Source organism: Rhinichthys klamathensis, unplaced genomic scaffold (assembly GCF_029890125.1).
Source record: "Rhinichthys klamathensis goyatoka isolate OS25496 unplaced genomic scaffold, OSU_Roscu_1.1 h1tg000165l_1, whole genome shotgun sequence".
NCBI lineage: Eukaryota > Metazoa > Chordata > Actinopteri > Cypriniformes > Leuciscidae > Rhinichthys > Rhinichthys klamathensis.
The window spans coordinates 2,006,533-2,020,000 of NW_026606697.1; the positions used below are offsets into that span (position 1 = coordinate 2,006,533).

The following is a 13,468-nucleotide window of genomic DNA, read 5'->3' on the forward strand; positions in this document are numbered from 1 at the left end:
ATTGACACTGTTCTCATGCTCTCACACCACACGTCCATATTCTCACGCAGTGAGAGCAAAAAGGACACGGACAATGTGATTTTGATTTGATTTGATTTGAAAGTCTCAGCTTTTAAATTGTGTACGTTTTATTACGGAATATAACAATAAATACCGTTTTGGCGCTCTTAATGTGGCGTGACAGATCGCTGTATCCTCAGTTCAAGCAAAGCTGCAGCGTTGGGCGTACATTAACTGATCATCTCTTCCTCTTACTGCTAGTTATAGCACGAAAAAATCATGTAGGAACCTCAGATGGTATGTCGAAAGAACGTCTTGGTTACGTGTCTAACCCTCGTTCCCTGAAAGAGAGAACGGCGACGTTACGTCAATTCCTCGGTCAGTTCGACGTAACATCGAATGTGACCGACTGAAAGGGAACCAGTATGACTTACTGAAATTGATCAAAAAGTGTTTCAGCTGTGGATAAAATAGTTAGTAAACAATGGCTTTAAACTACTTTAAATGGTAACTTTAAAGTTTATGGACATTGAATGGCTTTTCTGAAGTAAATGTATAGTAAGCGAGAAAAATGTACTCTAGAGTGGTGCTTTTTTCAAAAAAAATAAGAAAACTACACTAAATTACATAGTCGTTATACACTCTAAAAAATATAGTTCTTTAAAGGTTCTTTAAACACGTAGTAACAGTTCTATTTAGTACCGTATCGTCCTGAAGAATCCTTTGCTGGAATGGTTAGAGTTTAGGGTTCTTTATTCCCGCCTTTTTGTTTTTCAAATCTGTAACTGTCAAAGCCTCCTCATTACTGATTTTCTGGAGCTCAGCTATACAACTACAGTTACTACACAGACTGTCAACATACTCTCAACAGGTAAATGATTTCTTTCTTAAAATGTCTATAAATTATAACTTTAAAATTTTTAACAATCATTTCCTAACAATCATGTCTTTTTCTCTTTTAGTTTAACAGAACATGTAGTGTGAGCAGCTCTGTTCAGTTAAGGATACTCATCTTCTCTTCTCCACAAAATAAGTAACAGAGAAATGGAATTTATGATCCATATTGTTTGATTTTTTAAAATGTATTTAATTTCAGATGCTGTCACGTATCATAACCTCGTCATCTGCTGAGAGAAATTGCCACTCAGAATACACACATAATGAAGGACGTAAAGACATCATAGAGGATTGTGAAGATATTTCACTGGAACTTGGTCTTCATTACATCTATATCGTGTTCAGTTTCAACTGTTATTTATTAATGTATTCAGCTAACAACTGTTATTAGAGCACTGTCATTTTTTGCTACAATCTGCCATGTCAATAAAAAATAAAAGTACATGAACAAGAACATGCTGTTTTAAAAATGTATAACCCAAATAGAGGCAACAAGACCAAGACCCCACACTAACACGGTAGCATAATGAGGGTCCCTACCGTCAAACCGAAGCATTGAGAACTTTGTCAGTGTCCAGACAGTTTAATAAGAAGATATTTTATACATACAGTCCACTTCGCGTATACAGGCAGAAGCCATCTTTGAAAAACAGTCTCTACCAGTCGATCTACGAACGCCGATCCAAGCCTACTGTTCGCGCTCACCTTATCACAACTTATAGCTCGTTCACATCTCACCAGCGCACTTGGATCGGCGTTCGTAGATCAACTGGTAGAGACTGTTTTTCAAAGATGGCTTCTGCCTGTATACGCGAAGTGGACTGTATGTATAATATATCTTCTTATTAAACTGTCTGGACACTGACAAAGTTCTCAATGCTTCGGTTTGAAGGTAGGGACCCTCATTATGCTACCGTGTTAGTGTGGGGCTATTTTGAGCCTTGTTAGTGGTATTAACAAGCGATTTTTATTTGTCATTACTCTATGCCCTATATACTAGCGTTATACTAGCAGTATAGGCTAAACTGTTTTTAGAGATAAAACTATTTACATTCGATAATCATGAAAACAAATCTCAGATAACGGTTGACTAGGTAACAATGTGTAATTAGACCAAAGGTTCATTTTGGGCCGGAGTTCTCCTTTAAGGTTCTATATAGCACTTTCAAAGCATGGTTCTTTATGGAACCTTATAAAAAGAGTTCTATTTAGCACTAAAAAGGGTTCTGCTATTGTTACAAGCCGAAGAACCCTAATTTGGTACTGTTTAGAACCATTTTTCTTAAGAGTGTATTTTTACTCTAATACCATAAAAAAACGGCCTTATATGCAATTGTATACAAATCAGTTGTTAATTTGAACTTTTAAAGTCCCCTGGTGGTGAAAATCAAGTTATTAATGTTGTTAATATGTCTATGTGGTGTTTTTAATATGCGTTAAGACAAACCATTTGCAAATTCATAAGTCAACACCATTGCGGAGTATTTTCTCCTTAAAACCAAAGACAGTCTCAAAAAAGCGGTTTGAAATCGCTGGTGTTTCTGACGTCACAAACTACCTTGTAACCAATCACGTCAACGAGTGGATCTCTGAGCTGGTGTGAGTGAGTGGAGGCGGGGCTAATTTGCATATTCATAGAACAGCGTATACTAAATTGGGCAAGGGTGTAGAGTTGCATTCAAGTTATTTTAAGGCATGAAGACATTTTTTTAAGGCATGAAAACAGTTGCTATTGTAATGGCTAAGACTTGACTTTCTTCTGCAACAACTCAGGACAGAAAAGTGCCCCTGCTCACATTGCATGCATCCACTCATATGCTGACCAGATAAACCAAATAAAGAATGGTTTCAGGTCGAGACATTCCTGATTCGAACTAATTCAGAGACAGCATGAGATTAACGTACATTAGTTCTCAGTGTGAGCTTTATGATATCATGAACAAGCACAGCAGGACGGAGTCTGTCAGTAGCTCTGGACTCAGCAGGGATTCTTTGGTTGTGTGTGCTTAAGTCGTACCATAAATAGGAAATATTCTATTTGCTGGAAGGTGCAGAATATTAACGAAAGAGTAAAAACAAATCTGAGGAGTTGATATTCTTGCAAAAACACTTTGAGAAGCCTGTAAGGAAAAGGAGTCTGGGGATATCTGGCAGATCTTATTAAATGTGTTTTGGACAGACCAGTCAATGTACAGCGATTGAGCTCTTTCTTATGCAAGATGAGGTTGATTGGGCTTTATTTGATGACTGTTATAAATCAATGCATTTAATCAATGATTTGTGCCATGCTTTTTCTGCAGGATGATCTCTTTCATTTCATTTGGTATACTGTGTACATATTTTATTTCGCATTGTGATTATCTCACAATTGGAACTTCATATCTCTATGCTGTGACTTATTGCGACTTTTTATCTCACAATTGTTAGGTTATTTCTCACAGGAATGTTATTTCTCTGCAACTAATTGTTCATATAATTGTGACTTCAATCTCTCAAAGTTGATTAATATTTTACAATTGCGACGTCACAGTAAAAGGACGCTTCCATAAACCTTTTTCTTCTGAAAAATATTAAAAATAATACTTTATTCAGCAAGGGTGCACTACAAAGGTCAATCAAAAGTGATAGTAAATACATTTATAATGCTACAAAATATTTCAAGTTTAAATAAATGCCTTTTTTAAACCTTCTATTCATCAAATTACATCACTTTTTACTGTATTTTTTCATCAAATAAATGCAGCCTTGCACTGTAAAAAAATATATGATCAATAAGTTGACAACATGTGTTTTTACATTGCTTTAACTCATCAAAATAAGTGAAGTTAAGCAATTTTCAACTTTTTTAAAGTTATACAAGATTTAACTCATTTTTTAAGTCAGTTTAATGTAATTTACGTTGAAATTACTTAAACATCCAAGTTGATTGTACTCAAAAATTTAAGGCAGCAATTTTTTTTTTTTTTTTTTTTTACAGTGGTGAGCATAAGAGACTTCTTTCAAAAACCGACCCCAAACATTTGAATGGTAGTGTATTTATGAATACTTATGGGATCATATTGAAATTTGCTGTAAACGTCATTGTTTTTGGACTACTCCAAACTGATTATACATAGACGTTCTTCAGGCAGTGGTGAGTTTTAAATAAACCCGTCCAGAACTTGTACAATTAAACCCTGATTACATTTCCAAAAACTCAAGAAACTCAGTATATTGTTTTGTAAAGCCATCCGTCTGAATACTTCTACAAACATTCATGCAATAAAACAATCTAGTTAAATTACATCATAATAGAAATAACTACATATGCAGATCTCTTTGAATAGCAAAAACAAGAATATACAGTAATAAACTGTTCAACAACAAAAGAAAGAAGACACGAGACCCCTGAAGCCAGATGTTTTGCAGAACGTATCTGTGTCAGCCTGCATTTATTATGGAAACAATCTCACAACTCTTAATTAACAGACGAGGCCTAGATGGATGCAGTCGTCCTCATATAAGACCACAGGGTATAATGCCGTGTTCATGTTTTGTGTAATGAATTATTAAGAAGGATTTTTGTAAGGAGGCCAGAGCAAGGCTATAAGTAAGATTATGTCATGTCTGTGCTGTCTGACAACGCCAGTGGTGTTTTTGACTGAATCGTATTGGTCTGCTGGAAACATTCATCCATCTGAGTCACTCATTGTAAATTATGTTGTTTTTTTTATCTGTAAGTGGAGCAATAAATCTTTCAGGTTAGTTTATGAGAATGTAGATGAGAATGAGAATGGGTCTCTCATTCAAATAAATGACGTCTGATTTGAGTCGGTTCTTTTAGTGACTCAGTCAAACCGGTTCAATTGGCAACAACATTTAACACAATTTATGATGCACTGGGCATCCTTTTATATGATGCATTATATATATATACACTACCGTTCAAAAGTTTGGGGTCGGTACGATTTTAAATACTTTTAAAAGAATTCTCTTCTGCTAACCATGGCTGCGCTTATTTGATTAAAAATACAACAAAAATCAGTTATAGTATTAAATATTATTCCAGTGTAAATCAGCTGTTTTCTGTGTGAATATATAGTAAAGTGTAATTTATTCCTGTGATCAAAGCTGAATTTTCAGCATCACCAGTGTCAGTGTCTTCAGTGTCAAATGATCCTTCACAAATCAGTATAATATGAGGATTTGATGCTCAAGAAACATTTATTATTATTATCAATGTTGAAACAGTTGTTGGTCTGTCAGTTGTACAGTTTTTTTTTTTTTTTTTTTAGGATTCTTTGATGAATAGGGTTAGGGTTAGAATCTTTTGTAACATTATAAATGTCTTTACTGTCACTTTCGATCAAATTAATTATTCCTTGATAAATAAAAGTATTGATTTATTTCCTCCAAAAAATAAAAATAAAATTCTCACTGACCCCAAACTTTTGAACGGTAGTGTGTATATGTATGTATGTAGATGGATAGGAATAAGGATAGATAGGAATAAGGATAGATAGATAGATAGATAGATAGATAGATAGATAGATAGATAGATAGATAGATAGATAGATAGATAGATAGATAGATAGATAGATAGATAGATAGATAGATAGATAGATAGATAGATAGATAGATAGAGGAATAAGGATGGATGAATGGATGGATTGGATGCAGTTTTCCGTCATGAAATCTGGTGTTTTATTAACCACAGATGCAAACCCTCTTAAACAAGTGAAAGTACCGCTATGCAAACTACATTAATGCAAAACCTGGACGGCAGAAGAGTCACAAAGTGTATCTCACCGTTCCTGTGAAATTCACTTATGTATTTGCATGATGAATCAATTAGGATTTGAATAGCATATCATTCCCACATGCATTTCATCTGTTAGGTAAATAATTCACAATAAAAAAAAAGTTATAACATTTGTCCTGTGAAGTAAGATATGGCAATTTGTATAACACCATATTTTAATGTTTATTCGCAATTAAATCCAAACTTACACTCCTATTAAACATTGCTGAAATATACAGTGATATATATCGCATTGGTTCCTTCTTTTAAACAGGCTTCTCTTTTCACTCAGAGTTGATGGATCGTATGTAAGGCATCTCGTTGGTTGCCCTGGTAACGGTGGAGCTGAGCGGGAAGGTGTGAAAGTGCAGGAATACGGGTGTTGTTCCTTTGTCTTCCATCAGATCTCAAGATCCGCTCCTTCACTGGGGAACATCAGGTGGGAATTCTCTACAAACAGGTTTCCGAAGGACCCGCTTTAAAAAAAAGTCCTTGTAGCCAGTGTTTAGATCTTATGAACTCCATAAACAGCTGGAGTGATCTTTTCTTATATTTCTTGGGAAGCATTCGGAGTGAGGAATAAATACAAGCAAAAGTAAGACCTTCATGAATGTTTTATCTCTCCCTTGGGCTTGGATGTTATCGTACAGTTCTGGAAGGAAACGACAGCATGCGCTTTAAATTAAAGTGATGATTGATGGTTTTCTTTCAGGATTCCTCAGATTACATGTTGTAATTTTAGATGTATGAGGGATTGTGATAGACTATGTGGTTTTAATGGGAAATAATTCAGGTTAATGATAAACACTGTTGACAGTGACTTTTCCTGCTCTTATGATCAGATTACAAGAGAGATCTCTAAAAATGGACATGTTCGAAAATGTGTTTGGTTATGCCACAGGTGTCATTGAAATGTTGCGTGCAAATTTTATGTCATCAGTGATTTTTATTTGTTCATGTAAAATCTGTACAGTGCCTAACATCTCCTTGCATCTCTTGCAGGTTCTGTTGTGGTGAAGAATGCAGAGAGGAGGTTTACCAAAACATAAACTACCATAACCACGGGTGAGAAAAGAAGATTTCCATTAGCAAAAAGAAAGAAAGGGAAGTGACAATGGGCCGAAAGAAGATACAGATTACCCGCATAATGGATGAGAGAAACAGACAGGTAAGATGAGGACGTCTGCTTTACAAATCCTGTAGGAATAAAATGTGTTTTCCAAGTCTATCTAGATCTGTAAGTAGATATAAGAAAGCTTTGAGTTGCTATACTTCAACTGACTAATGTATTCGCCATACTTTGAATCAGTTCTTAAATCTACAAAGAGCCTTGCACATTTTCTGTTATAGATTAATATTGTGTTGATTAATGTCCATTTCAGTCATTTGCAAAAATGTTGACTATATACACAACCGTTAAAAAGTTTGGGGTCAGTAGATTTTTTTAAGAAATTAATACTTCCTGTATATTCAGCAGAGATGCATTAAATTAACCAAAAGTGACAGTTAAGACTTCTATAAAGTTACAAAATATTTCGGTTTCATTCATTCAACTTATTATTCATAAAAAAATCTTGAAGAAAATGTATCATGGTTTTCACAAAAAAATTAAGCAGTACAACTGTTTTCAACATTGATAATAGTAATAAATGTTTCTTGAGCAGCATATCAGCATATTACAATGATTTCTTATAGATAGTGTGACACTGAATATGGAGGACCAGCTCTACCATATTTAAAAATAAATACAGAAATAAATAAATGCTCAATAAATAAATAAGCATACAATTAATTGCCCCAAAAAATACAATAAACAAATAAATGTAGGTAGAAATTAAATTATACAGTGAGACATAAATGTATATATCTCTTTTAATTAGCTTCTTTATTTATTCATCTTTGTAATAATTACCTTATTTATTTATTGTCTGTTATAATCTTCAACTTTTTTTATTAATTACTTAATTTTTTTAAGTATTTATTTATGTGCATGTTATAATATTTTTGTCTGTTTTATTCTTCCTTTGTATTTTTTTACCCTATTTATTTCTTCAATGCTATTTATTTCTGCCTGTCGTTTTTACATTTCTGTATGCATTTCTGCCTCATTATGCAAATGAGAAGGTGCTGTGTCTTAAGGGGTCAACTTCTGCCCATTGGTTGGTTAGCATTTTACTGCATCGGTCGAATCTACATGCCACCGGCCACAGTCACACAACAAAGATGGCTACCTACGATGAAGTTGTCAGTGAGCTGAGGCATTTAGCAACTGTTTTTGAAAACAATGCTAACGTTATAAGTATTGACTTTATTACTTTTCGTTTGGACGCTCTGACAGAACGTGTGTTTCAGTTAGCGGCACACATGGACACAGATGTCGACAATGTAGTTTTTCAGAATCTGGAGGAAGCGACCCATCTTCTTAACCTCATTAACATCCAATGAGTTGCATTACTGCCACTAAACAATGCTTTATGGCGGGGGAAAGCCATGTAGATTCGACCGATGCAGTAAAATGCTAACCAACCAATGGGCAGAAGTTGACCCCTTAAGACACAGCACCTTCTCATTTGCATAATGAGGCAGAAATGCATACAGAAATGTAAAAACGACAGGCAGAAATAAATAGCATTGAAGAAATAAATAGGGTAAAAATAATACAAAGGAAGAATAAAACAGACAAAATTATTATAACATGCACATTGCACATAAATAAATAAGGTAATTATTACAAAGGTGAATAAATAAAGAAGCTAATTAAGAGATATATACATTTATGTCTCACTGTATAATTTAATTTCTACCTACATTTAATTGTTTATTGTATTTTGGGGGGCAATTAAGTGTATGCTTATTTATTTATTGACCATTTATTTATTTATTTATTTATTTATTTTTAAATATGGTAGAGCTGGTCCTCCATAACTGAAGAATGGAGTAATGATGCTAAAATTTCAGCTTTGTCGTCACAGGAACAATATTACTGTTACTGGTCTCTAGATATAAACCTTAAGATTTTGGATTCAAGAACCAGTTACATTTTGTACACACAACAGAGACCAGTACAATCCGGTTCATGAGCGGATAGCTACAGTATTATGAACTATTTTTTTAAAGGAATTGGTCAAAAAGACTGACAAATCAGACACAAACTTATACGAGTTATTCGTTTGAAGCGACTCACTGACTCATTTACTAAATCATTCAGAACGTTTCTCCACTAAACCACAATTATTAAGAAATCTGACCATTCAAATCCTTACAATTCCCATTTATTCCCACTTTAATGAACAGCATCAGATGCAGCCAAATGTATCATCATAAGCTCAATCTGTTTAGCTGTCTCTTTTTTTTTTTTTTTTTTACAAACCCCTTCATCTTTGTAGACCATTGGAGCACCAGGAACGTCCCACACCTTCAATCCTAACATACGTGATTTATTTCTGTTCGAATGACCGCTCAGGAGTGCCCCATGTCTCATGAGCGTGTTTAATGAATGCACAGGTCGGACTCCATGCGTCTGCACACAGGAGCTCTTGTGTGTGTTCCTCAGCGGACTGCAGTCCCTGTGGTGTGGTCGCAGTAATGAGAGCAGTTCAGCGCTCCACATCTCTCATTACAAGACTAGTCAGTCTGAGGGCTTGTACAGTCTCTCTCTCTCTGCCCCTGATGGCCATCACTCACAGCAAAACCACAGAGACAGGCCTGAATTTACCTAGTCTGCACTGGGATCTACATTTATAATACTAACCAGCTCCACAGACCCTATCTTGTCTGGGCGCTCTTTTTTGGAAGATTATTTTTGGTACACACAGTGTTTTTTATAAGTGATTTACAATGGTCTATGGAAGTAAAAAAAAAAAAAAAAAATCTGTGTAAATGAATAATTCCTCTGTACTGTATGAAGTGATTTTGGTGTTTAATTTATACAGTATTAGTAGAAATTCATTATCAGCAAGTTTTTTTAAGGCTTCATTTATTTAAGTCTGATGTAAAAAGCCTTAAGACTTCCTGTTAGCATAATCATTCACTGGAAAAATTTTGGTAAAAACTTATTTAAAAAAAAAAAAAAAAAAAAACTTTTAAACGGTACTAATATGTGCATTTAAGGTACTAATGTGCACCCTAAATAAAGTACAATGTGCACCAGTGATTGTTTGTAATTTATTTTATACGAGACTGATAGAAAAGTCTCTTATGCTCATCAAGGCTGCATTTATTTGGTCAAAAATACAGTGAAAACAGTAATATTGTGAAATATTATTATGAAAAAAAAAAAAAAAAACTATTTTAAAGTGTTATTTATTCCTGTGATGATAAATCTGAATTTTCAGCATCATTAGTCCATTTTCAGTGTTTCATTCTGTTACACATTGTAAATGAATTTTCTTTTATTATCCAAAAGCGCTAATAATTCCTCATTCCCCTCTGGAACTATGTTAAAGCTTTTTCAAATGTGATTATACACTTGTAAATTGACAACAAACATTGAAGGAGTTTGTTCTCAGTGTTTCATGCACTGTTGTAAGAATGTGTCCCTCAGCTGTGAAGTGGTAGCAGTGCTTGAGATTCCTCAGGGAGGGTGATAATTGGCAGGAAACATGAGAAGATCTGGCAACTCTGACAGCTGGGTTCCATCAGATGGCTGTGAAGAATGACTTCTTCTGATACTATTAATGAACATACTTAGAAGAAAAAAAACAGCACAGAATCACAGTACTTTTTGTATGAGTATTAAAAGCTTGTAGTTGTTATTTCATTGTATTTACACTACTGTTTAAAAGTTTGGTGTCGGTAAGATTTTCTTAAATGTTTTTTAAAGAAGTGTCTTATGTTCACCAACACTGCAACACTGCATTTATTTTAAAATATACAGTAAAAAAGAAATATTTTGAAATATTATTACAAATTAAAATAAGTGTTTTCTGTTTAAAAAATAAATTAAATTTTTTTAAATGTTTATTTATTCAGGTGATGTTGAAGCTGAATTTTCATCCAGTCTTCAGTGTCTCATGATCCTTCAGAAATCATTCTAATATGCTGATTTCCTGCTCAAGAAACATTTCTTATGATTATCAATGTTAAAACAGTTGAATAGAAAGTTCAAAAGGACAGCATTTGTTTTTATTTTATTATTTTTATCATAAATGTGTGTTTACTCTCACTTTAACCCAATTTAATGCACCCTTGCTGAATAAAAGTATTAATTTCTTAATAAATAGTGTCGTGTAGAGGTAGACATTTAGAGTTCAATATTTGTTTCTACGTCCATAATTGACAGTTTTCTCTGTTTTTAGATAAAGCTTTTTTCAGATGTATCTTATGGTTTGTGCAAAAAACCCATTAGTCAACAGTGAACAGATCTCTTCAAGTTACTTGAACTCTTTATTTGATATCTATGACGTCGATGATAACATATACACCTTGAAGGAGGTTGCTCTGATCTCGGCTGTTTCTCCTATCACTTTCACAGGTGACGTTCACGAAGAGGAAGTTTGGTCTGATGAAGAAGGCGTATGAGCTCAGTGTTCTCTGCGACTGTGAAATAGCCCTGATTATCTTCAACAGCTCCAACAAGCTCTTCCAGTACGCCAGCACGGATATGGACAAAGTCTTGCTGAAATACACAGAATATAATGAACCACACGAGAGCAGAACCAACTCTGACATTGTGGAAGTAAGTGGCTACACAGTTCAAAAACAAAATTAAATGAAATTGATTGATAAAGATTTTAAAGTCGGCATGAAATGGAATTTGCGGTAGTCTTTTCTTCCCTATTGTGAAGTATATCCGAGTGAAACAGCTTCTCAAACAAGAAAAAATGTAGGGCGGGACTTGATTTTGTCCATTGAGAATTGATTGGCTGGTTTGCTATTGGTGGATCTCATTTGAGTGACAGGTTGTACCGCCCTCACGCCAGTAAACACATCATCAGAGAAGAGATGACGCTGGAAGTTTTTTAAAACAAAGATTACGAGGGCACATGAATAATAATGTGCACGGATAAATATTCCATTAAAAAAAACAAGAATTAACATATAAAGATTGCATACAACCCATTTAATGTGCTTCCCTACACAGATATCTCTTTTAGTAGTGGTTGATTTCTTCTGAATCTTATGACCCATATCTGATCTCACAGAAGGGCCTTTTACAGATTACACAAATGCACCTTGTAGCAGTAGCATCTGGAGATGCGGGCTGCGTTTACCGTTGTTGTAATGCAGTTAACAAACAGTTGTGTCTGCATCTCGAGTAATTATAGATCACAGTCTTCTGTGAGGCATGTGCTCAAATTACATCTTCTTTGTCACATGGATTTGCTCCATTTACAAGCAACATGTGAAGCTAGCCAAGGCTGATTTATTCATAGAAGCTTTCATCCAAAGCGACTCATACACTACCAGTAAAAAGTTTGGAATAATTTTTTATATATTTTTGAGAGTCTCTTAAGCTCACCAAGGCTGCATTTATTTGAACCAAAATACAGTAAAAACATTATATTGTGAAGTATTATTATTTTTAAGAATTGTTTTCTATTTGAATATATTTTAACATGAATTTTCAGTATCATTACTCCAGTCTTCAGTATCAGTTTTTTTTTTTGTGTAACGTTTTTGTGGTCAGTGATAAAAAAATATTTCAGGATTCTTTGAATGAACAGCATGTATTTGATATAGAAATCTTTTTTTTTTACATTATACATGTCTTTACTGTCACTTTTGTCTTTTGATGGGAGACTTCTTTAAAAAAATTTTTTTTTTAATTATTCCAAACTTTTGACCAGTACGTCCGGTAGTGTGTAATTTTTTTTTATCTTAAATAACCTAATTATTCTCCATGCAATATTTGTTGTGATTGTGAGACTATTTTCTGTTGAGATGCCAGATTTAAAGTAAATGCTGAATGTTCAGCGTCTAGCTATCTGTAGCTAAATGCTGGTGCTGAAGTCATGTGAACAGATTTTCTGCGAGTCGTGCTAATTGGTTGTAGCTAAAAATAAAGATCCAGTCTTATCCAACATTCATACCGAGGAAACCTGAGATACTATCAGTCAAGGACGTGGCACTTTTGGCAAGCGGTGCACCCGTTAGCGTCTTGCGTGTACGGGGAATGCATTTCTGAATCAAAGTTATGTGTGCTGGTCTCACATTAGCATACCCTATTGTTTTACAGTATATTTGAATGCAATATGCAGTAACTGTGAGCTTTCATTTGAAATTCTGTTATAATATGTATCAAAATAGGGATTATTATAAAGATTGTTAAGGATCTTGAAGCTGTTCAGACAGAAAAGTAATAAACCTATGGAAGTAAAATAATGTCAAATGTTTTTGAAATGAAAAGCCTGTTGAATTGCACTACTTGGAAAAAAAATTAAGCATTGCATTAACCATGCTTGCATTTTTATGCATTGTATTTTTAGGGCTTGCATTTTTATGGGCTGAAATTTAGCATGGTTGAATATTTAAGCTGTGAATATTTCAATTAAAAACATTTCAAACACATTTTCATTATTAAAAATTCAATAATCCATATTCACCATTCATATTTAATTTCCAAAATATTCAAACTGTTTAAAAATACAACCAATAATATTCAACAGGCAATTTTCGGTCCATTTTATTTCGCTTTGCAAATTCGCTTCCACAAATTCAGTGGTTCAAATTCGACAGTAAATTCAACATTGACATCCAGGAACTGCAGGAAAAGCAGAAGATTGCCGAGCATAATCTCCATCTGCTGTTAGTCGACTTCACCAGCAGATGGTGCAAAAGCGCTTGTTGTTG

General features: G+C 34.2%; 1 protein-coding gene across 1 annotated transcript in view; it reads left to right on the forward strand.

Moving 5' to 3' along the window:
- Window positions 1–6,161: 6,161 nt before the first annotated feature.
- mef2ab (myocyte enhancer factor 2ab) overlaps window positions 6,162–13,468 on the forward strand; it is an 18,200-nt gene continuing 10,893 nt past the window's right edge. Inside the window, exons 1-3 of the mRNA XM_056259075.1 lie at window positions 6,162–6,272; window positions 6,680–6,845; window positions 11,151–11,354. Of these exons, the coding sequence (XP_056115050.1) occupies window positions 6,792–6,845; window positions 11,151–11,354 (258 nt within the window). The 5' untranslated portion in view covers window positions 6,162–6,272; window positions 6,680–6,791. The remainder of the gene's footprint in view (window positions 6,273–6,679; window positions 6,846–11,150; window positions 11,355–13,468) is intronic.